At 43.6% G+C, this 24,039-nt stretch overlaps 1 protein-coding gene across 2 annotated transcripts in view; it reads right to left on the bottom strand.

Moving 5' to 3' along the window:
* Window positions 1-24,039, bottom strand: part of IMPDH2 (inosine monophosphate dehydrogenase 2) — a 1,061,056-nt gene that overhangs the window by 398,242 nt on the left and 638,775 nt on the right. The window contains exon 10 of one of the 2 annotated variants that reach the window (XM_044078743.1): window positions 11,723-11,794. The exons of the other annotated variant lie outside the window; for it this stretch is intronic. Within the exon in view, the coding sequence (XP_043934678.1) occupies window positions 11,723-11,794 (72 nt within the window). The remainder of the gene's footprint in view (window positions 1-11,722; window positions 11,795-24,039) is intronic. 2 annotated transcript variants of the gene reach the window in all.

The raw sequence follows: 24,039 nt of genomic DNA, 5'->3' as shown, positions 1-24,039 counted from the left end.
AAACATTTGACAACATTAACAGAACACAGATGATCCAAATGGAAGCAGAATGTAAGAATAAATACCAGTGTTGCTGGTGAGTCTTTCTGCAGAGAAAGTATTTGACAGAGTAAGATAGGACTTGATGAACAAAGCAATGGAAGCATTTGGATTCCCTGATAAAATTATAAGGTTGATTAGGAGTCTATATGAGGGATAGGAGGCACAAATTAAAGTGGGTGGGGTCCTCTCTAATAATCTCTGCTTGAGCAGAGGAACCAGGCAAGGGTGTCCTCTCTCCCTTTTGTTATTTGCATTATATTTAGAACCACTGGCAAAGAAACTATGGGACTCAGAAATTCAAGGATATAATTGGTATGGTAGTCAAAAAAAAACTCTATTTGCAGATGATATTTTATATTTGACAAAACCGGAAAGGGGCATTACAGTGCTGTGGAACATACTGAGATAGTTTCAGATCTTTTTAGGATACAAAATTAATGAAGTTAAAACAAAGGCAATAGCGATAAATTATGTACCCACATACAAATTGGTTAAGCAATATCCATACTTATGGAGACATGATAAAATGAAATATTTTTAGGAATATGGATTAAAAATGATTCCAGTGTGGCAGCTAAGGATATGCAAAAACAGAATGAACAAAAGAGAATACAAAAACTGAAAAAATGGAAGCTCTGTTATACGATATCAAAGAGGCATGTTTTTATCAACCACAGGAGAAGTTGTGGATAACAATTAATAATGAGCTATAGGATTTCATGTGGGAGGGGAATACAGCAAGAGTCAAGTGGGATTAGTTTATTCTTCCAATAGAACACGGCAGATTGGGATTGCCCAATTTGAAGGGTATTTCAAAGCAACACAGTTACGGCTCCTATACATAGCGCAAACAGAAAACTATAATCCAAAGTGGAAAGAGATGATTACAAATCAGGGGGAAAGCTCAAGAAACAAGGAAAGACTAGGATTTTAGATGCAGATCTTCAAGGAAAATAATAATCATACAGAATATTATATTCATTAAGTAGCAGAAAAAATTCTAAGAACTAAATCAACACAGGAACAGAGAAAGGAGATTCTACCAATATGTATGACTGCAATTAGGGATACAGACAATAGGCAAGAAGGGGGTGGAATTTATTGGAGAAAACTGGCAAAGGAACCAAGGTATTGGGAGCAAATAACTAGAGATGAAAGGAAACAGAATGGGAAGATGCCAAGAACTTATTTGGACTGCAGGTTACAAGACTGCCTTCCCTATCAAGGACTGACATCAGAGTTTAGGCAAAGAGAAAGAAATGGGGGGAGCCTAAATGAAAGACCAGCACTGGTAAAGATTTTTGTAGAATCTAGAACAGATGCTGCCATTAAAAAAAGAAACACTTAGTACAGCATATAAAATACTGCATGATAATTATAAGAATCAATCAGAGGAGGTTAGAAAGAATTGGGAAAAAGACTGGATAAGCAATTCACAAAAACAGTAGGGGATATATGTATGTCTCCCAAATATGCAACACAGTCTAGAAGTTTTAGGATCTTTGCTTGAAGTGTTTACATAGGTATTTTTATAACCCAAGTAGACTCCAAATAATTTTTTTCTCAGGTAGACAGCAAATGTTGGAGGTGTGATTGGGAAGAAAGCGGTAACTGGGAGCATATTTTCTGGGAGTATAATGAGTTGGCAGACTTTAAAGATTCCCTGTAGACAGCTCTGTTGAAGATGCTGGGTGAGCAAATTGGTGTAACTAAGGAAATAATTTTTTTGATCTACGATGCAGAATCGGTATTGCCTAGACATGATAAGGCCTTGCTAAGTCTAATTATGATGGCTGCCAAACAAGCAAATACCAGAAAATGGAAATCAAAGTCTAAACCAACTACATTAGAAGTAGCCAAGATAGTAAGAGAAAAAACAACTGGAATTGAGATCTTTAGAAAAGGGTAGGAGGAAATTACAAAGGAAAACATGGGAAGTGTGAGATCAATAAATGCAGAGGAGGAATGAGGTTTAAAAGAAGGCAGGAACTGAATGAGCTATGTAACAGTTGATTGACAATGACTGGATATATTATGAGTGATGTATAATGTTTGCAGCTACAGTTGTGTCGGCATGATTTGTAATGTACAATGCTTGCAACTGAGATTGTGTTGGTATTGTCTGTGTTCATTTATATAAAACTAAGGCTGCCTATGTCATACATGATAATTTAATAAAGTTGTTTCTTGTTTAAAAAAACAAAGATTTGAATGCTTTAGCTCCCTGCACATTTTAAAATTAGAAGCACAGTCATGCTGAATCTCGGCATTTCTTTTTCTGAAGTTCACTTCATCATTTACCTTCTGCGCAGTCCTCTTACCAGTGTCTATATCACCACATTGAATGGTGATGCGTTCGAATGCCCTTTGTCCAAGCCTAAAAGTCCAAAAGCCCTAAACCGCAAAGTTACGGAACATCGATTTTTTTCCCCAGGGAAAAAAATTGGTGGGCCATCTTCAGGGCTTTACTATTTCCTCCACTGTAGTGTGATCTTGGAGTTGGTATATTTAAGTAGGGGGTGGGGGTGGGGGCACAGCCCCCATGTTGGGGATGTGGTGGGCGAAGTCCCCCACTTTAGTTTGTTTTAAAGTTGTGATTTTTTTTCCCACAGAGCAGCAATGGTTTTCCCTGGGGAAAAAAATTGCTGTTCCATGAGTTTTCTGTTTAGGGTTTTTGGACTTTTAGGTTCGAACAAAGGGCGTTTGAACTTATAACCATTCGATGTGGTGATATAGACCCCTCTTACCATACCAACTTTTGGTTCGAATCTCAGTTTCTCTTTATTGTCACAAAACAAGATGCCTGTTTTTCAGCTTTTCACACTAATTAAAAAACTCAGAGTAGGACTAATATTTTCCATTTCTGCCACTGTTCAATGAGTTCATTTAACTCTTAGTCTTCTCTTTCCTCACCTTCTTGCAGTATCGACATCTGGTCTGATTCTAAGCTTCTCATTCTTCTGCGATATTCTCTGTCACTCAAGCATTTTTTTTTTCTTGGAACATGGGAAATGGTTTCACTGGCACAGTCTCTCTTGGACTCCCTCTTGTGCAGGATCCACAAACAATGTCCTCTTCAACTTATTGACTGGACATATGTTGAATGAACTTTTATGCCATGCAAAGCAAGCTCTGCATCCATATATGTTTCTGACCTACCTGGAAAAGATATTTTAAAAACTGCAGGCAAAGCAGTTTGAAAACACCTCAGCATTACAATTTTTAATGGCTGGAGTAAATTTAATCCTCTTTTGTGTAGTATAAAGTGAGCAGTCATGTTCCACAAATACCCTGGCATCACCAGTACTGAACATTTTTCCTTTTTAGCCAAAGTTTTGTCAGAAACATTTACTTCTGCTGACATGACTGCATTTTAATCAATATGCATCCCATCTTTCTATAGGTTACATTAGAAGCATACATGACATACCCTCTCACTTAACAGTTCCTGCTTTAGAATACTAGTCCAGTAACTCATTTGCACTTTCATAAAATTATTACATTCAGTTCCCACCAACTTCTCTTGTACTGCAGAAAACTTCAGGTTTTATCATGTTCTGTCATCCAGATCCATCATTTTTTCTGAAAGATTTCCTCATTTGATGCATCAAACTTTGTTATTATTTCCTTCATTTCTGTTTGGGATGTCTCAAATTAGCAATTCATCAAATTATTTAATATTTCTACAATTTTCCAAAGGTTTCATTTGTTCTTATACAGTCGTCTAAAGTCCCACCTATTTTAAACATTTGTGTGTGTGTGGCTGGTCTATTTTTCTTCTAGTTTATTGAAAGCCATCTCTTTCAATGATGCTACACATAGGTATGCCTCCTACTGATCAGCCTTGAGATTCTTCTCACTCAGAACCTTCTTTTTTCGAGTACATTTTTTTCCAGATTTTTTTCTATGTTAGCATTAAAACAAATCCATAACATTTAACATTTTCTTAATTTTCACACTGGGAAAGCTCTACCTTTTACTGTGCTTCTCAGTCAAATCACCACTGTGGGAATCCGTAACATTGATTCTGGTCTGTGTTTTGTTTAATAGCATTATCATCTGGCCACATGGCACTAGCAGGATGGCAGTGGGCAGCTAACGAGCCCATCCATCCAAGAGAAGGAGGCGACAAAGGCTCGCTGCAAGAGAACCACTAAGAGCCAGGCAAGCTCTATGGTGAAAGTGGAATGGCAGCAGTGTGACAGCTGTTGGTCAGCCATGGGAAGGGGAGAAAAAAATACTAGTATCGGTGTATAAAGTTTTTGGCTAAAAAAAAGGCAGACATCAGCAATGCAGAAGAAAATCTTGCATGCTATTGGGGGGGGGGGGGTCACACCCCCTCTCAGAAAGATATTTCTCTCAGTCTACCAAATCTCTCTCACTCCCACCGACTTCACTAATTTGGGGAAGAAACACTAATTCTTTAGAAACTGATTCACTTATGACTGCAAAAAAGCAAATTTTGTTGAAAACATAACTGCAGATAGTTTACTCACAAATACACTAAACTGCTAGATTACTATACTTTTATATAAGTCAGACTATTTCCTTTCTTCCTGAAATTGGAAGCAGTAAAACAAAGTTAAATGCCACTTTGGGATTGCTAAAATGACATGTTTTAGAAAAGGAGATTGTGGCTGAATCACTCTTTGGAATTTCAACCACTTCTGCTACTCTGGAGAACTGATTTCTTCAATGACTTTTTTCTTCTTAATTCTGCACTGTTCGGCAGGATCCATGGCACAGAGACAAATAAGTGACTGCAACCCTCTTGACCCAAGATCAGATAATGACCCAGTACTGGGAAAGGTGGCTGGGGAGGGTTGGACTGAGTGACTAATGTTGCCCATCTCCAACCTGAGGGGAGGGAGGCAGCTTGGCTCACAGCAGTGGAGGCTGGCTGATGTAGCACGACAGAATAAAGAATCTGGGATGAACACCCTCCAAGCATTGCGTACTTGCACTGTAGCTAGGGTTAGGGGCATGTCTTAAAGCTAGCATGCATGTGTGGGCCTGAATTATGGAAACGAGTCATGCCAAGTGAAACAGCTGCTTAGATGTTTCACAGACAAATCTCCTCCCCAGTCTCTGGGAAACAGGGTAAGGAATTGTTGAAGGTTGGGCAGGTAACAGAAAGAAAAAAGCTGCAGAAAACATTTAATTCTGGGCTGTTCGGGCATAGCCAAAAACATCAAACTCCAAATGAAGGGCAACACTGCACAGTTCAACTGAGGAATGCAATTCTTATGTAAACTTTCACACAAATCACCTAAAAATCAAAAAATGTTCATAAAATCTAAATATCAACCAGATTTTTAGACAACTACAGTAGAGCAGTATTTCATTACAATATTCTTCTAACCTGAGAGGAATAAATATTTTGTCTGTCCCCTTATACACACTTTCTTCATATAACATATATAGCAGCAATATTATCAAATAAATTCATATTATCAGTCTGAGAAAATGACTGCAAGATATGACAGGATACTGATAGAGAAACAGCTGCCAGCGCAACACAAATCATATTTCTCACTGTTGTTTCTCTTTGTTAATCTTCTGACTTGTAGTTTACCAATCACCAGTGGAAAATAAATTTTACAATGCTGCTCAGCCAGCAGCAAATAAGAGAAACACTGGGAATTAAAGACTAAAAAAAGTACAGTTTTGTACCTACCATAAATGTAGATGTTCGAGGATCCACATTGCTGCAGTCCTAACCATTGGGGTAGTCCGCTGTCCAGTCGGCCCGAATACCAAAGTATATGGCTGACGTCGGTCAAGGCGCATTAGACTGATGTCAGAACGTCAGGGTACTAATGCGCATGACCGACGTCATATCCTCAGTCTTTTCTTGCCCCAGATGTCAGAAGACCCTAAAAAGACAAAGCCCAAACCAAAACACCAAAAAACCCTGCACCAAACATATATACAATATATACAAATGCACAAGAATATATATATATATATACTAGCACACGCCACCACCCCTAAACACAGAGGGGAAGGAGGGAGGGTAAATTGGACTGCAGCAATGTGGATCCTCGAACATCTACATTTATGGTAGGTACAAAACTGTACTATGTTCTTCATTCCACATTGCTGCAGTCCTAACCATTGGGTAGAATCCCAAAGCAGAGGTAAGGGAGGCTGGCAAATCATAAGGAAGCAGGAGCTGTCAACATGCCTTGCAAAATAGCTGTGGCAAAACCAGCCCTAGATTTAGAGTAGAGAGGAAGATGGTAATGCTTAGAGAAAGTATGCACTGAACTCCAAGTAGCTGCCTCCAAAATATCCTTAGTTGCCACCCCCCTTAGAAATGCTGTTGAAGTGGCAGTAGCCCTAGTGGAATGAGGCCTAATCCCAGCTGGAATCTCTTTGCCATGATGGGAGTAACAAAATGAAATGCAAAACCCAATCCACTTAGAAATAGTTTGTTTAGACACAGGCTTGCCCTGAGAACTCAAAGCAAAAGAAACAAACAACTGCTGAGACTGCCTGAAATCCTTAGTCCTGCTTAAATAATAACGCAACTGCCTATGGACATCTAAAGTGTGCAAAATCTTTTCCCCTTATTTTGGGGATCTGCATAGAAAGTAGGCAAATGAATAGTTTGGTTTAACGCCACACTAGAAACCACCTTAGGCATAAAGGAAGGATTAGTACGTAATGATACCCTATCCTTATGGAAAATCAAAAAGGGCTCTACTGCCATAAGGGCCTGCAACTCAGACACCCTTCTTGCAGAAGTAATAGCCAACAGAAAAGCAGTCTTCCATGACAAGTATTTCAATTCAGCAGTAGCCGCAGGCTCAAAAGGTTGTAGAGTAAGTTTTTCCCACACAAAATTGAGATCCCAAGCAGGAGTAGGAGCTCTACGTGGGGGTCTTATATTCTTTGCCCCTCTAAGAAACTGCTTGAACAAAGGATGCGAAAACAATGGTGGGTCACAATCATAGTGAGCTGAAATTGCTGCAGCATGAATCTTAATGGAAGAGAAGGACAAACCTTTGTCCAATAACTCAGTAAGATATTGAAGAGCCACACTCAAATTAGGCTCAGAAATCTCCAAATTCTTTGCTGTACTCCAAAATAAAAATCTTTTCCATTTTTCTGCGTACACTTTCCTTGTACTAGGTCTTCTAGCTTCCATAATCACATTTAAAACTTGTTGAGGAAGTTGAGACCTGCTGTGTTTCAACACAGAATATGCCAGGCTGTTAGATGAAGAGAGTGAAGCTTGACATTGAGCAGGTGACCGTCCTTCTGAGATAACAGATGTGGAATCAAAGGTAAAAGCCATGGAGGCTTCCTTACCAGACTCCTTAGTAGTGGGTACCAGTGTTGCCGAGGCCAATCTGGAGCTATTAAAATCATCCTTGGCTTGTCTTGTCTGACCTTTAAGAGCACCTTTGGAAGAAGAGGCAGAGGTGGAAAGGCATACACATGAAGATTTTTCCAACTGAAAGAAAGAGCATCCACTTTCCAAGCTGTGTGATGAAACCCCTTTGTGCAAAACTTTGGCAGCTGGTGGTTTAGTGGAGAAGCGAACAGATCTATGTCTGGAGTTCCCCATGACACTGTCAATTTCTGAAATACATGAATATCCAGTTTCCACTCGTGGGGATCCATGATTTGTCTGCTTAACACATCTGCTAAGGAGTTCTGTGCTCCCGGCAGAAACCTTGCCTGAAGAGTTAGTTGCAAGCTGAGCGCAGTCTCCCATAAAATCATTGCTTGCCTGCATAGAGGATAAGAATGTGTTCCCCTTGTTTGTTGATGTACCACATGACAGTTGTGTTGTCTGTTAGAATCAACACCTGCCCTGGAAGAAGTAACTCCTTGAAAGCCATTAATGCAAACTGGACTGCTAACATCTCCTTCATGTTGATATGTAGATGCTGTAGTCTGGCAGGCCACTTGTCTTGTATCCACTTTCCATTTAGATGAGCTCCCCAAGCAATGTCCGAGGCATCTGTCGTTAAAATCTGACTCGCCTCTGGCCGGGTCACAGAGAGTCCCTTGTTTAGGTGACATTCCTGAGCCCACCACAAAAATTCTTTTTGAAGGCAAGGTATTATTTGAATGACAGTGTCCAAATTCTGGCAGTGCTGTGTCCATACATTTTTGAGATACCATTGCAGCTTCCTCATATGCAGTTTGGCATTGGGAAGCACCAGAATACAAGATGCCATGAACCCTAATGCTTGAAGGACTGTCCTTGCAGTCAGCACGGACTGATGAGATAGTTGATGGAAATAAAGGGATAGACTCTTTTGTTTGTCCGGGGTTAAAAGGCCATCTGGGCTGCTGTATTCAGTCTCACACCCAGAAAGCACATGTCTTGAGAGGGTACTAGACTGGACTTTATTTCGTTCACAGAATACCCTAGGCATCTTAGCACTGCTATAACATATTCCAGATGCTGTAGAAGGTCTTCCTTTTCTTGAGCCAGAATCAGGCAGTCGTCCAAGTAAGGATAGATTTGAATTCCTTTTAGCCTGAAGTAAGCTATCACTGGAGCCAGAACCTTTGTGAATACTCTGGGCGCAGTAGATAAGCCAAAGGGCAATGCAGAGAACTGATAATGAGAATTTCCAGCTCGAAAGCGCAGATACTTCCTGCAACTTAGTCTTATAGGCACATGAAGGTAAGCTTCCTTGAGATCTAAAGTTACCATCCAGTGATCTTTGCCCAGCAGAGGTAAAAGCTGTTGTAATGTCAACATCTTGAACTTGGGAATGTCCAGATAAGTGTTGAGGATAGATAAATCCAAAATTGGTCTCCACGTGTTCCCCTTCTTTGGTACTAGGAACAGGCGAGAATAAAATCCTAGGCCCCTTTCTGATACAGGGACTGGCTGAATGGCCCCTATTTGGAGTAACAGAGAAATTTGCTTGTGAGCCTCTTTCCTTTGTAGAGGAGGAACGTCTGGCATGCCTTTGAAAGGGGGCAATGTATGGAAATAAAACCTGTAACCGTGGTGAATGATATCCAACACCCATCTGTCTTGAGTAATTAAATCCCAATTTTCTTTGAAAAGAGACAGTCTTCCTCCCAAAGGAGCTGCCAGGCGAGAATCTACTGGCAGCTGAAAAGGCAGGTCATTGGGTCTGTTTACGAAAGGACTGACCCCTGCCCTCACCAGAAGTCTGAGCAGGTGAACTCCCTGTTCTAGGCCTAAAAGAACCTTGAGCTCTGCCCCTACCACGTCTAGACCTACCCCTAGACTGGGAATCATAAGCAGGATATGTCCATCCCTTAGTAGGCCAATTTCTACTAAACTTGGTGGCTGCACCTGCAAAAATCTTTAACAGTTTGCATAGACTTAGCTTTGTCCTCCATTTTCTTTAAAACTGCTTCCACAGGCGAACCAAACAACACATCAGACTGTAAAGGAGCATCCAAAATCCTTGTCTTAACATGCTCAGCTAAAGTCTGATCCCTCAACCAGGCATGCCTGCGAAGAACAGAACTAGTGGCAGCCACCCTCGAGGAGGCCTGTACAGCATCAAAACCACATTGCAAAGAATGCTTACCCACTTGTTCAGACACATGAACTAAATCCAGCAACTCTTTACACTCAATACCTTCCGCCAAAGCATCCACCTTAGATTTCAATTGTGAAAGGAGATAATTTTGATATTTTAGCATGTGAAACTGACAATTCAACGCCCTCATGGCTAAAGTGGAAGAAGTATACACTTTCTTTCCCCATCTATCCAAAGCCCTTGCCTCTTTATCAGTGGGAACAGGGTTTTAACAACAGAGGCCTTAACACCTTTAGGTCCCTGAGAAACAGTTTCGGGTCTGCCCTAGGACTCTTAAAAGATACTTATGAGCTTCAGGCACCCTATAGTACCTATCAGGTTTAACAGGAGCAGGAGGCAAAGAATCAGGGTTCAGGGAAGCCTCTGCAAAACATCTTCCACCACATTCAACACAGGAGGTATAGCTAAGGGCCTATGCTGGGGTAAAACAAGAATTCCCTAAGCCTTTTCCTGGAATCAGAGTAATCTTGGCCTTCCCATTTAAAGTGCTCCCTCATGGAATGCAGAGTCTCTGAAAATGAGAAATCCTCAGGAGGAGAAGCTGTAGGAGTGGAATCATCCACATCAGAATCAGAATAAGGAGGATACTCCTGCAAGTCTTCCAGAAGACTCAGAAGCCTCTGAACACTGTTCAAAACTCTCAAACTCAGGTTCCACCCTAGGCCTCTTATCAGGAGGGGGCATAGAACCTCTAATCATAGTAATCAAATCTTCTGCCATTTTAAGCATATGTTTCTTAGGCACAGAACCTGAAGTGCTAGGAGAAGCCCCCACTGAAGCTAAACTTGGCCTACCTCTCAAAGAAGTTTTGGAAACAGAAAGAGAGGCTCTAACTACCTTGGGAAGAGAGGGAAGAACAGTTACCTGAGAAGCCCCCTCAGCCTGGCCTACCTCCTGGGAAGGCACATCCTGTAACAGTAAAGTCTCTGCCTGAGACTCCAAAGAAACTCCTGGCAAAACCTCTGGCTCCACTGAGCCTTCTAAAGAACCGACGTCCGGGACTGCGGTTCATCAACCCTAGGCTTCGCTGTTTTGTCCTTGCGCTTTTGACGAAGCGGCGTCGGAGCATCCGGCGGCATTTTATAATTACAACGCTTCCCAAACACTAACCTGGCACAGTCTAACCTTCTCTTAATAGTGCGTTTGTTAAATCTAGCACAAGAGCGGCATCCAACAACGTCGTGCTCAGGCCCTAAACAAGGTATACACAAAGTATGGTAATCCCTATGAGGTATCTGTTTCCCACAAGAAATACAGTTATTCACTTTTTCTGACATCCGGTTAAATACTGAGGCAAGAAAAAACCAAAATGTTCCCCAACGGGGTACTTAGCCAACTTTGATTCGGTCTGAAACTCCGACTTCAGAAAATTTCAGAACGCCAACCTGCACTCGCAAAACTGCTTCTGCATCGGACCATGCGGCAAAAAAGACTGAGGATATGACGTCGGTCATGCGCATTAGTACCCTGACGTTCTGACATCAGTCTAATGCGCCTTGACCGACGTCAGCCATATACTTTGGTATTCGGGCCGACTGGACAGCGGACTACCCCAATGGTTAGGACTGCAGCAATGTGGAATGAAGAACATCAGAATTACTGCTCTTTTCCCTTGGCTGAGAGAACTGAAGTTTGGTCTTTCCTGTTCTCAAGCTGACTGAGAGGGTCCTGTCATGTCATCCAGCCAAGTACTGAGCTTGCAGAGAGGAACTATGCACTGCTTTTGGACTTTAAAACCAATACACTGCTCTTTCAAGAGCCGATTACTCCAGTATAATGTTTTGGAGAGAACAGAAGCCAGAATATTTGCAATAATTTTGATAACTATAGTAGCAGACTATGAATGTGACAGTAAGAGGAACATATCAGAATACTATCTAGGTATCAGTTCAGAACCCTGTTTATAAAAAAAAAAATACAAACTGGTTAGGAAAACACTAAACGCTACTAACATCCCAAAATGTCACAAGCTCATTCACATCTACTACTAAATATAAACAAGCAGAACTAATCACAAACTGCAGGCTGTAAGTAGGAAGCCAAATATAAGCGGAGCAAAAGAGCCAAAAATGCAACCAGCTGGAATGCTTTCTCAAGGCATGGTGCCCGGGGGTGCTTGTACAACTTACTATAAGTGCCCATGACAGTTGAGGCACATTTAGGGCTGTGAGACTTTATATCTGGAGGAACAGTAGGGCCAGCTAAAGCAGAAAAAAAACATAAAATATATAAACATTCCTGAACTTTAGTTGTACTTGCCCAATATGGGACAGTGCAGAATTTTTTTTGAAAACTGAAAACTCAAAGGAATGGAACAGCAAACAAGAAAGTAAACATATAACAAACACAGTTATCATGCACATCTAATTAAAAAATAATTATACTGTATAGAACACAGATTTGAAGAATAAACATCAGTAACATGCACAATATAAAAAGAAGTTATGTACTTACCATAATGTTCCATGTGTGTTGTCCATCTCGTCCTTTATTCTCACTGATGGGTTGGATCTGATCCGTCAGATTTGTCTCGGCCATTACATAAGCGCAAGGTCCTCAGCCAAACTTGTGGGCATTTTTCCCTACCCACAATGCAACTGTTCTATAACCTCAGATCTTGTTTGCCCTCCAGTAGTGACGAGAAGTATACATTACAAAAAGTATGTAGTATAAACACGTTACACAAGACATACCCTCAGAGGCTGTAGAGACCTATAAAGACGTAATTACAGCTACTCGGTTTCCCAGGAGGGGGAATGGTGTGTGGGTTGTGAGAATAAAGGATGAGATGGACAACACACATGGAACATTATGGCAAGTACATAACGTCTTTATGTGATGTTGTTAATCTCGTCTTTATTCTGACTGATTGGACCGCGTCCCCAACTACCTAATTCTTGGGTGGTTTCATGACAGAATATTCCTCAGAACCATAAAACCAAAGGATGTTCTACTCCTAGAGGCCAAATCCAACTTGTAGTGAGTAATAAAGGTATGTGGCTTAGCCCCATGTTGCCACAGCACAGATACTGTCTAAAGCCAATCTGCTTGGAAAGCAGCTGAAGTAGCAACTGATTTGGTAGAATGAGTTTTAATAGGATTAGAACTAGTCTTTTCACTATAAGAAATATATACATTGTGATAGCCAATTAGACAGTATTACCTTAGAAACTGGTTGGCCTTTCCTAATGTCTGAATGTGAGATAAAGAGCTGATCTGACTTTCTGAATTGTGATGTCATGTGCAAATAGAAACATAGTTGTCTATGAACATCTAAAAGGTGAAGGGTGTACTCCCTTTGTTTTGAAAGTTTGGAAAGAACACTAGTAATTCAATAGACTGGTTGAGGTTAGTTTCTGAAACCACCTTAGGTAAAAAGGAAGGGTTCTTTCTCAGAGAGACTCTGTCTTTATGAAAAATTATGTAAGGATGCTTAGAGGATAAGGTCTGTAACTCTGAAACTCTTCTTGCTGAAGTTACAGCTACTAAAAGAAGAGTTTTCCATGACAAGTATTTCAAATCACATGTAACAGAAGGTTCGAAAGGTGAGTAGACCAGCTTTGACAAAATTCAAGCCCCAAGGTGGAATACGGTTTCTGTATGGAGGGCGAAAAGTACCTCTGAGGAATGCTTTACAAAGTCTGTCTGAAATTATAGAGGTACCATTATCTCCTATGTGAAGGTTGGAGATCGTTGCTAACTGAACCCTAATAGTAGCTGCAGCAGCTCCCTCATTGAACAATTTTGCTAAAAATTCTAGAATAGAATACAAAGAACTGTGAATGGATCTATGTGATTAAGACTGAATCAGGCAACAAATCTTTGCCATTTACTCTTGTACAGTTTCCAAGTAGAGTTCTTGTGGGAAGGAAGCAAAATGTGTTTTACTGGAGAAGAAAGTACAGGAAATCTGGCTATCATGGAAAGCAGAGCAGCCAAGCTGTCACAGTTAGAGATTGTGTAGGTTGGGATGAAGTTCTCCTGATGGATGTGTCAGTAGATCCGAAGCTGGATTCAGCATCCACGGTCCCTTCTGTACATGAGTCTGGACAAAAGGGAACCATATCTGTTGAGGCCAATAGGGGGCAATTAGGATTACTGTGGTCTGTAGCAAGCTTGCTTTCTGTAGGAGCTTGAGAATCAGAGGTATTGGTGGGAAAGCATAAAGTCGTCCTGAGGGCCAATCGTGAACAACTGCATCCCTTGGTGACTCCCCCGCCAGGGGGTCAGGACAAAGTAGTTGCTGCATTTGGCATTGATGGGTGATTCAAACAGATTGCAGCAAGGTTGACCACACTTGCAGAAGATCTCTTCCACCACTTTCTGACTGTGGGACCACTCATGTGGCCAAAGAATGGCTCTGCTCAGTTTGTCTGCAATCATGTTGTATTTTCCTCTGTATGTGTGTTATGAGAAAGAGGTTGGAGGTCTCTGCCCATTGCCAGACTCTCTGAGCTTCTCGACATAAGGAGTAAGATCTGGTTCTCCCCCTTGTTTGTTTATATACCAGACCACAGACATTTTTTGTCTGATTGAATTGCTATTGTACCTAGAGGGAAAGAGCTCTGAAATGCTTGCAACACGAGAAGCACCGGTCTCATCTCTAGAACATTTATGTGCAAATTGGCCTCATGTTCCTGCAAAGTGCCTTGGACTGTGTTTCCCAGATAAATGCCCCTCCCTCCCAATCTGGGATGCGCCCGTGGTCACTGTAGCTTTGGGCTGAGGGAGGAAAAAGGGACGGCCTTGAGAGACTAGGGGAGAGTTGAGCAACCAGTAAAGGTCTCTTTTACAAGAGTTGGTTAGTATAATTATGTGCGACATTGGAAGATCCCAAGATCACTGTGTCGAAAGTAGCCACTGGAGGATTCTCATGTGTTGAGCTAGTAGTAGTGGTATAATTTAAGCAGCCATTTTGCCTAAGACCTGTACGACTAATTTGGCAGAAGCATTTCTCTTGTTGATCAGCATCCTTACATAACGCCGAAGATAGTGTATTCTTTCTTGGGGAAGCTTTGCTGACATAATTATTGTGTTTATTTGTGCTCCTATGAAAACCAAAGATTGACATACCTCTAGAGCAGATTTTTCATAATTTATGGTAATTTGAAGGAATGAACAAAGCTGAAGGGTGTATTCCCTGACTTCCAGAAGAAGATGCCTGGTCAGGGCAGAGATAAGCCAGTTGTCCATTTATGGAAACACATGGAATCCTTTGCATTTCTGTTGAGCTGCTACTACTGTCATGCATTTGGTGAACACTCTGGGGGCTGTAGTGAGACCAAAAGGGCAGAGCTCAAAACTGGAACGGACTGGCTCCTAACTGGAAGAGTAAAAACCTTCTGGATCACCTGTTCATTAGTATGTGGTAGTATGCATCCTGAAGGTCTATGGAGCACATCCAACTGTCTTTTTCCAAAAGCTGAAGTATTAACTGCAGTGTTACCATCTAGAACTTGCTCTTTTTCACAGACCTGTTTAAAATACTGAGATCCAAGATGGGTCTCCTGTCTTCTGTTTTTACTGGAACTAAAAAGAATCTTGAGTAAGTTCCAGATCCTTTCTGGTCTGCTGGGACGTGTTGGGTGATTCTTTGGTTTAGCAACTTTTGAATTTCTAAGGTTCATAGGTTCATACTAGGCTATCTGCCTGAGGGCATTTACAAGCCTAGCCCATAGTTTTGTGGCTTACGCCACCCCTTTAGTATGGGGAACTATACCCATTATTTTGCTGTGCCTCGGTCGAGCAGTGACACTGAGGTAATCCCTGGGGTATATCTGCGATCTCCCATCCATTGGTCAAGATTTCTCTTGAACAAGGCCAGCGAGGTGCTCTGCCTCACAAATACCGGGATTTTATTCCACAGCATAGGGAGTCTTTGGGTGATGAATCTATCCCTCCAGCACGTCCTATTAATAGCCGTGTCGAGGTTTAAGTCTCTCGCCCTTGTGGCTCTGATGGATCTAGATTTTTTGAGGTGAAGAATATTCATCAAATCTGGGTTTGACATGGCCTTGTATGTTAGGCAAAGGTCACCTCTGAGCAAGCGGTGGCGACTGAATAGAGCTGGAGTTCTTTCAGTCGGGCAGCATAGGACAGATGTTTGAGACCCTTTATCCTTTTGGTGAGGAACTTTTGTGGCCTCTTCAGCTGCTGCAAGTGTCGGGTCAGATACATTCCGAATGGGGCATTGTACTCAATCATTGGTCTGATGAGTGATGAGTATAGGGAGACTATGACCTCCCTTGATCTAGATGAGAATCCCTTCATGATAAGGTGGGCAATGTAGAAGGTCTTCCTAACTACTTTAGCTACATAGGTGTCGAATGACAGACTACTATCAACCTGGGTCCCCAGGTCCCTGATAACTTCTTCTGTGCTCAGTGGATTGCCACCTATTTGGTAGCTAGGGGTAACCTTGTTTTTCCCGAAGGGTATGACTATGCATTTTTTGGCATTTAACTTTAGGCCATGGCTCTGGCACCAGTTATCCGTTTCTGTGAGACCCTTCTGAAGGATATCTGTGTCAGATGTGTTTTCTACTATGGCGCCCAGTTTGCAGACATCTGCAAACTTTGTCAGCCATAACCCTCCTGTGTTTGCTTGTACTTCGGAAAAGTAGATGCCAAACAAGAGTGGGCCCAGGACTGAGCCCTGTGGTACACCACTTGTGACAGGCTTTGAGTCTGACATGGCGCCAGCAACTCTGACCCTGTGGCTTCTGTCACTCAGCCAGTTTGCAACCCATCTTGTGATGTATGGGTTAACATTTAAGCTGATGTGTTTTTCAATGATACCTGAGTGGGGTATTGTATCGAAGGCCTTCGCCAGATCGAGGTAGGCTGTATGGACTGCCTTTCCCTCATCAATGGCTTTGGTGACTGTTTCGAAAAAGTCAACCAAGTTTAGAAGGCATGATCTGCCTTTGACAAAGCCAAACTGGGATGGATCCAAAGTCTGCAAATTTCCTATGTCTTTATTTATGAGGTCCATTATGATCCTCTCCATGGCTTTGCAGATAAGGCTTGTCAAGCTAATGGGCCGGTAATTTCCAGGGTCAGTGGCGGCACCGCCTTTGTGAAGTGGGACCACAGTTGCAGTGCGCCACTCCCTGGGTACGTATCCAGAGGTAAGACTATGATTAAACAGCTGTCCTAGCTGTGGGTTTAATTCCTCGTCGAGTTCGTGGAGCACACAGCAGGGGACACCATCAGGTCCCATGGATGCTGTGTTTTTTGCTTTGGAGAGAGCAGTTCTCACTTGGGCGTTGGAGATGTTTGGGGGGCTGCAATCGCTTGGTATAGATATCTCTCCTTTTGTTGCCTGTTCTTTTTGACTGGGTGGAACGGTCGGAACTGATGTACTTACAGGAGCGGGACATGCAAAGGGAATGACATAAACCCTGGATATTATACTCTGCACCTATCTGTTTGTGATACTTTGTCAGGTTTCTTGGTGCAGAGACAGATGATGCCAGACTGCCTCCAGAGGCAAGCAGTCAAGCACTCCTTCAGGAACACTGATAGGGCCCCTCCAAAGAACGATTCTCTGGTGCTCTGATTATGTGGGCCCTCCTCTGCTGCGAGGGCGGTGCCTACCATTATTGTTCCCCCCTCTGCCCGTGAGGGAACTTTCACCTTGTGTATCATAGAAAGACCTTTGGGATTTTCTGAACCACATCTTCCCACTACCCCTCTGGGTCCTTTGAAAAAGGTCTGGTGGGTGTGGAAAAATGTACCCCGACAGACAAGGTCTTGCCTTCTTGTTCACACCTGGTGAGCATTTCCTTCACTTTCGGTCCAAAAAGAGGAGCCATCAGAAGGGACGTTAAAGGTAGACTTGAAGGGCTCAGCAAAGGCGCATCCAGGCCTCATAGCCGGCCTTGGGCATAGGCCAACTAGGCAGCTGCCTAGGGTGCCGGTCTAGCAGGGGCACTTTTCCAGTATTTATTTGGTGTAGGTATACCAGGATGGGGACACCATGGAGCCCTTTTACCTAGGGCACCAGTTGACCTAGGGCCGCTCCTGCCAGGCCTGTCCCCGAACAGCAATACCTGAACCCGCAGCCCTACTCACTTTATCTCCTATATGTGATGAGCCTTATGGAAGAGTTTACCACAGATTTGAGGGTGGCGAGCTGAACATTAACTTTATCTGCTACTGCATCAGCTACAGATCCTTGTAGGGAGTCTGTGAGTTCCTTTTTAACAGGTCCCTCTGTAGCCTTCTGAAATGGGTAAGGTAGTTCAGAGACTGGAGGGCAAACGTTGCTGATGAAAACACTTGCTTCCCATATCTATCCATAGTCCTAGAGTCTTTATTAGGAGGATGGATAGAGAAGCTGGTCTCGGATAGCTCCTTTTTAGTGGCTGCTGCAACGATCATGGCATCAACTGCATCTCCTTTAAGTTAGACACCCTTTATCTCTAGGGGCAGTAATGAACTTGTTTGGCCTTCTAGGAGTAGGCTTTATAGAATCTGGGGTCTCTCAGGCCTTCTGAGAGATTCAGTCCATAAGCAAGTCAGAAGGAGGAGTCACCCAAGAGGAGGAAGGGTGAGACCCAAAGGCCTTCAGGTAAAATTATTCCTCCCCGGGGGTGAGAGTGAACTGCCAGTCACCTCTCTGTTTTAATAATTCCAGGATGTCTCCAAAGGAGACATCTTCAAGAGGTGACCTTGGGGACCCTTCTGCCTCATTGAGGTCAGTGTCTGATGTGATAGACTCCTCTGGGGAGTCAAGGTGCTTTCTCTTGCAGATCCTCTTCCGAGAGAACTCCTCAGTGGAATGCTCTGGGGAGGTTTCAGAAGAGGAGGGAGCCTCCTGGTGGACAATCTGAGGCCTGGGGTTTCTGAAATCCTGTGGAAGGGCTACCTGAAAGGAAAAATACAACTGGCCTGTAGAAGGAGGAAGATCCGATGAAGGTTGTGCCACAGACTTGGTAGGAGTCAAACCCTCCTCATAACTTTGAAGGTAGACTGCCCCCATCCCGAGGATTCCCCTGGATCCAACAAAGAAGTTGGAGCCGAAGGCATCCGCTGAACCGACGACAGAAGCTCCAAAGCTGAGGTAGGAACAGAACTCACCACTGCCAAAGCCCCGAGAGGCAGAGTCGGATCCAGCAAGATCTGAGCTGGCTCCGAGGATCCAACCGGACAGTGTCAGCTCCTAGAGGTGTCTTGCTCCAAATGGAGGGAAACTCTCAGGGCGACTGTCTGCTCTGAGGAAACAGACAGCCCTGGAGCAGACACAGACACAATCTGGAGATCAGAGTCTTCTGGCTCTGAAACTGAAGGATGGATTGGAGGAGGAATAGTTACTAGGGAGGTGGACTATGTCTGATCTGATTCCTTTGGGCTCAGAGCCAACAGAAGTTTGGTCAGGGCAAGAGTTCATAACCTTTGCACAACCCTATCCACATCTTCATTCTTCATCGGATAAGCTCCTGGTAGACAGAGTGCAAAGAGATGGGCATCTAGATTTAGCCAGTAATGGTGATTGGAGCTGTGAAGTCCCTCTTAGCCCAGGAGACTTCTGAGCCAAAAATTCTGATGGCTCTGAATTAGTCTTGGATCCAGAAATGACCGTCTGCTCCAAAGATACTGGGGGAGTACAGAGTTCAGGGTTTTTTGTTCTCGGCTCCAAAGAAGCTTTTGGAGCCGAAGATGCCCTTTTTGAAGTCTTGTCCAGAGATTTTGAGGACTCTGAAGAAATAGCCTATGAAAAGGGTTTTTTTAATAAACCCTTTAAATCTAACTTATTTTTACGCTCCATAAGTACCCCCTGATTGAAACCATGACATATGGAGCAAGTTTCTTGGAGATGAAGAGGCCCTAAGCAATAAAAGCATAGAATGTCAGAATCACTAAGGGGCATCTTCTTGCATTTTTCACACTTTTTGAAACCCAATGGTTTTCTTTCCTGTTTTTGAGACATAGTAACTGAGAAACGCACACATACACCCAAACATGCTGTGACGCCTGTGCCCTGGCCCACCAATCAAGAAGCCTCAATCCTCACCACTAACATCAGAAAGGGGTATCTCCTATAGGAGGAAAGGATAACAAATACACACAGTAAAGTGCAATTTCCCTTAAGAGCGCACAGAAATCACAGTGAGTCCAGAGCTGGTCACTCCCTTGCTCTCCAAGTCCCCAATAAGACTCCCCACTGGCACAGCTATAGGGTCCAGACCTCAGCCAGCTGGGCAAGCTAAAATCTCCAGCACCCACTCTATCCAACCAGTGCTTCGTGTCCCTGCCCAAGTAGCTGACACACACACTGAGATAAGAGTTTATACAACTACACAGACCCTTCTGGGGAAGGCTGGCACAGGTTCTCCAGCTGTACCCCTTTTATCCAGACTATATGGTAGAAATCACTGCCACCACCCAGCAAATATTTATCAGCTACTCAAGGGCCCTTAAAAGGGTGTCCAATTATTACTGTGCAATATTATCCAATTGGTGTGACTAAACAGTCAAGGCTTATTAGAGTGACTTGATACAGGATCAATATCAATAGCTTAAATCATCTCTACACAAAACAGCCACAGTTAAAAGGGTTTAAAAATATTTAATAATAAATACTAAAAACACAAGACAATACTTCTTACTACACAGTGCTAGTCAAGAGTTCAGAGATCACAGAGAAATACTTAAAATAATTCAGTAGTACAGTTCTGACATCACAGAAAAACACTTAGTCTAATCTTTCTAGTTTCTAGCTATTTCTAAGAGAAAACACAAATCTTAAGATAAATTACATATAGAAACAGGCAGAGTGCTGATGAGTTGGATGGTCAGACAAAAATGCTTAATGCCCTCTGATTCTCTCTGTTTTTAAAATCACATTCCTGATTCCCATTACATCATTCTTCACACTTCCCTGGGTTCCCAGGCTAACAGAAACTACATTTACATTCTTAACATCTCCTTTTGTTATCTTGCAGCTGTTCAGGAAGCAGAGCAATAAAAATACATGTGCATGTTTAAATCTAGCAATTTAACTCTTGGTTAAAACAATAGAAGGAATGCCTTCATCTACACCGGCCAAAGCCAACTTTATTTCAAAGAGGCACAACATGTTTTATTTGGTCAGTAGAGAGCACTTATTGTTACATTCTTTTACAGTTCCACATCTAACAGCAGTTTTTCCATTTAAGACAACAAGCCTGTGGTTCACATTAATATTTACAGATGACAGAATTATCTCCAAAAATTCTATCTGGCTAGGCTGGCCTATCTTCACCCAATCTTCACATACCCCCCCACCCCCCCCGAGAACTCAAGCTACTTTTTCAAGTGACCCTTGAGAAACGCTGCTTGAGAGAGTTAGATCTGAGTATACCTTACCCCATTTCCCTGTCTTGAGAGCCCATCTGCATTGGCATTGCTAATCCCACTGCAGTGCTGCACTGACATATAATATCCTTGCAACCCCAGGCTCCATCTTAGCAAATGGGCATTTTGCTGGCTGGCTCTGTGTAACCATGTTAGGGGGTTGTGATCGGTCATAACAGTGAATTTCCTTCCATACAGATAAGGCTGAAGTTTCTGCAGTGCCCACACTAGGGCTAGACATTCCTTTTCTACAGCTGCATAGCATTCCTCCTTGGGTTGGAGCCTACGACTGAGATAAACCACTGGGTGCTCTTCTTCCTCTGAAGAAATCTGGCTAAGTATAGCCCCCACCCCATGGTTTGAAGCATCCACCTGCACAACAAATTATTTGCGGTAATCTGGACTGGCTAACACAGGGGGTCCTCCCAAAGTGTCTTTAAGCTTCTGGAATGCCTGCTCACATGCTGGGGTCCACACTGCGGTATCTGGCCTGTTCTTCCTTGTCAGGTCTGTGAGGGGAGCAGCTATGGTACTATAAATGGGGATGGACTTTCTGTAATACCCTGCTGCCACTAAATATGCCCACACCTGCCTTTTAGTAACAGGTGCAGTCCATGCCTGAATGGCTTCCGCTTTGGCAAGTTCTGGCCTTATCTTACCACTCCCCACTCTCTGTCCTAGGTAGGAGACATCTGCCATAACCACCTGACATTTGCTCGGCTTAATGGTCAACCCACCCCTCTGTAGTCTGCCCATCTCCCTGACATGCTGAAGGTGCTCTGGTCAGTAATGGCTGTAGATGGCAATGTCATCTAGGTAAGCAAGGGCAAACCCTCCTGTTCCTGCTAGGATATGATCTACCAGCCTCTGGAAAGTCTGTGGGGCATTCTTCATCCCAAAGTGTATCTTTGTGAACTCATACAAGCCAAAAGGAGTCACAAAGGCTGACTTCTCTCTAGCACTGGCAGTCAAGGGCACCTGCCAGTAACCCTTGGTAAGATAAGTGGTTGTAAGATACTTAGCCCCCACCCAGCTGCTCTAGGGCCTCATCTATCCTAGCCATGGGGTAAGCATCTGACTCTGTGTGACTATTTAATTTCCTGTAGTCCACACAGAACCTGGTGCTGCCATCCTTCCTTGGCACCAGCACCACTGGGGAAGCCGAGGGACTGTTGGACTCGAATTGCCCCAAGTTCCAACATCTCATGTACCTCTTCCCTCAAAGTTTGTTTGACTCTCTCAGGCACTCTATAAGGGGCCTACCTAATAGACCTTTGGGGTCCTGTGTCCACCTGGTGCTGCCCCAGGTGGGTGCACCCTGGTTTCCCAGTGAACATGTCCCCAAATTCCAGCAACACCGCTCTGATTTCTCGGACCTGGGTAGGAGACAGCTGCTGGGACATTGCTACCCCTTCCACTGAGGTGTCAGCCCGAGGCTCACTGAGGAGATCAGTCTCCAGATTTCCCTCAGACTCCTCTTGCAATCCACTGCAAATGCTCAGCACAAGGGCCTCCCTATCATGGTAAGGTCTCATCATGTTAACATGGTACAATTTGTGCCCCTGCCTTCTGCCTAGCAGTTCCACCATGTAGTTAACATTACTTAGCTTTCTTACCACCTTGCAGGGTCCATCCTAAGCTGCTTGTTGTGTCTGACAGGAATGAGAACCATTACCTGCTGCCCCACAGCATACTCTCTAGCTCGAGCATTCCTGTCATTACCACACCTTTTTCGGTTGTTGGGCTTCTGCCAGATTCTCCTGGGCCAAGCCCATGAGTTCCCTGAGCCTTGTCCTGAGGTTTAGGACGTATGCCACAGCAGACTCCTTGTGAGACTCGCACTCACCTTCCCACTCATCTCAAATTAAATCTACAGGTCCCCCTCACCCTATGCCCATACAGCAACTCAAAGGGTGAAAAACCTGTGGATTCCTGGGGAACCTCTCTGTAAGCAAACAGATGGTGCAAATATAATACCCGTAGCATGGACTTGATTGTAGAGTTTAACCTCTCAACAAGACCATTAGTCTGGAGATGGTAGGGGGTGGTCTTCATGTGCTTCACCCCACAAGACTTGCACAGACAAGCCAGCAGGTCTAACATGAAATTGGCACCTCTGTCAGTCAGTATTTCTTTTGGGAAACCTACCCTGCTGAAAATCTCTAACAAAGCATTTGCCACCTTCTCTGCCTCAATGGAGGACAAAGCAACTGCCTCAGGGTATCGTGTAGCATAATCCACTAGGATATGCTTTTTCCCTGCAGAACTTGGGGTACTCAGAGGACCCACAATATTCACAGCTACCCTCTGAAATGGCTCAATTACAGGGAAAGGCATCAAAGGAGCTCTCACCTTGTCTCCTGCCTTGCCTACCTTTTGGCACTGCTCACAGGTCCTACAGTACCCTGTTACATCTCTGGAAATTCCAGGCCAATAGAAGTTTTGCATAATACATCTCTTTGTACATTTTATGCCCATATAACCTGCAAAGGGAATATCATGGGCTATGGCTAGAAGTGCCAGACAGTAGGCTCTAGGCACTACCAACTGCTGTACTCTCTCACATTCTAGCCCTCCCTCAGGGGTCCACTCTCTGTATAGTAACCCTTTGTCCCAGTATACAGATTTTCCCTTTCCTTGAGAATCAGGTGCCTCCCTACCTACCTGCCTCAGGCCTTGCAATGTAAGGTCTGAGAGCTGAGCCTGTCTCAGCTCTCTCCTTGTAACCTTTCCCAGCTCCCCTTCCACAGGAAGTCTGGCATCCTCTGACAGTGGTGCCTGTCAACCTGGGTAGTACTACTCACCTCTACCCTTGCAGTCACTCTGTCCAAGGGACCATCAGTACCCACAAGCAGCTGTGGCTCACCTTCAGTCTCACTGCTACAGGGTAGCTCCCACCCTGAAGTAACTACTTCACCAGCCCTGGCTGCAAGTATGCAGTCTGTCTGGGTCTCCCCAGGCTACCAGACCCACATGCTTGTCTCCTTGCCTGACTGTGTGCATAAGCACATGGTACTGCCTCATCCAAATCCCTCCCTATCAAGACATCTACAGGATAGAAGTTTGGTAACCCTGTTGTCTCAAGACAACCTACTATTGGCATTTTG

The sequence above is a fragment of the Protopterus annectens genome, chromosome 7.part1, assembly GCF_019279795.1.
Source record: "Protopterus annectens isolate FY-2018-M chromosome 7.part1, PAN1.0, whole genome shotgun sequence".
In the NCBI taxonomy this organism is placed as follows: domain Eukaryota; kingdom Metazoa; phylum Chordata; order Ceratodontiformes; family Protopteridae; genus Protopterus; species Protopterus annectens.
The sequence above is the reverse complement of the archived record's forward strand: the minus strand, read 5'-3'. Positions and strand labels throughout refer to the sequence as shown.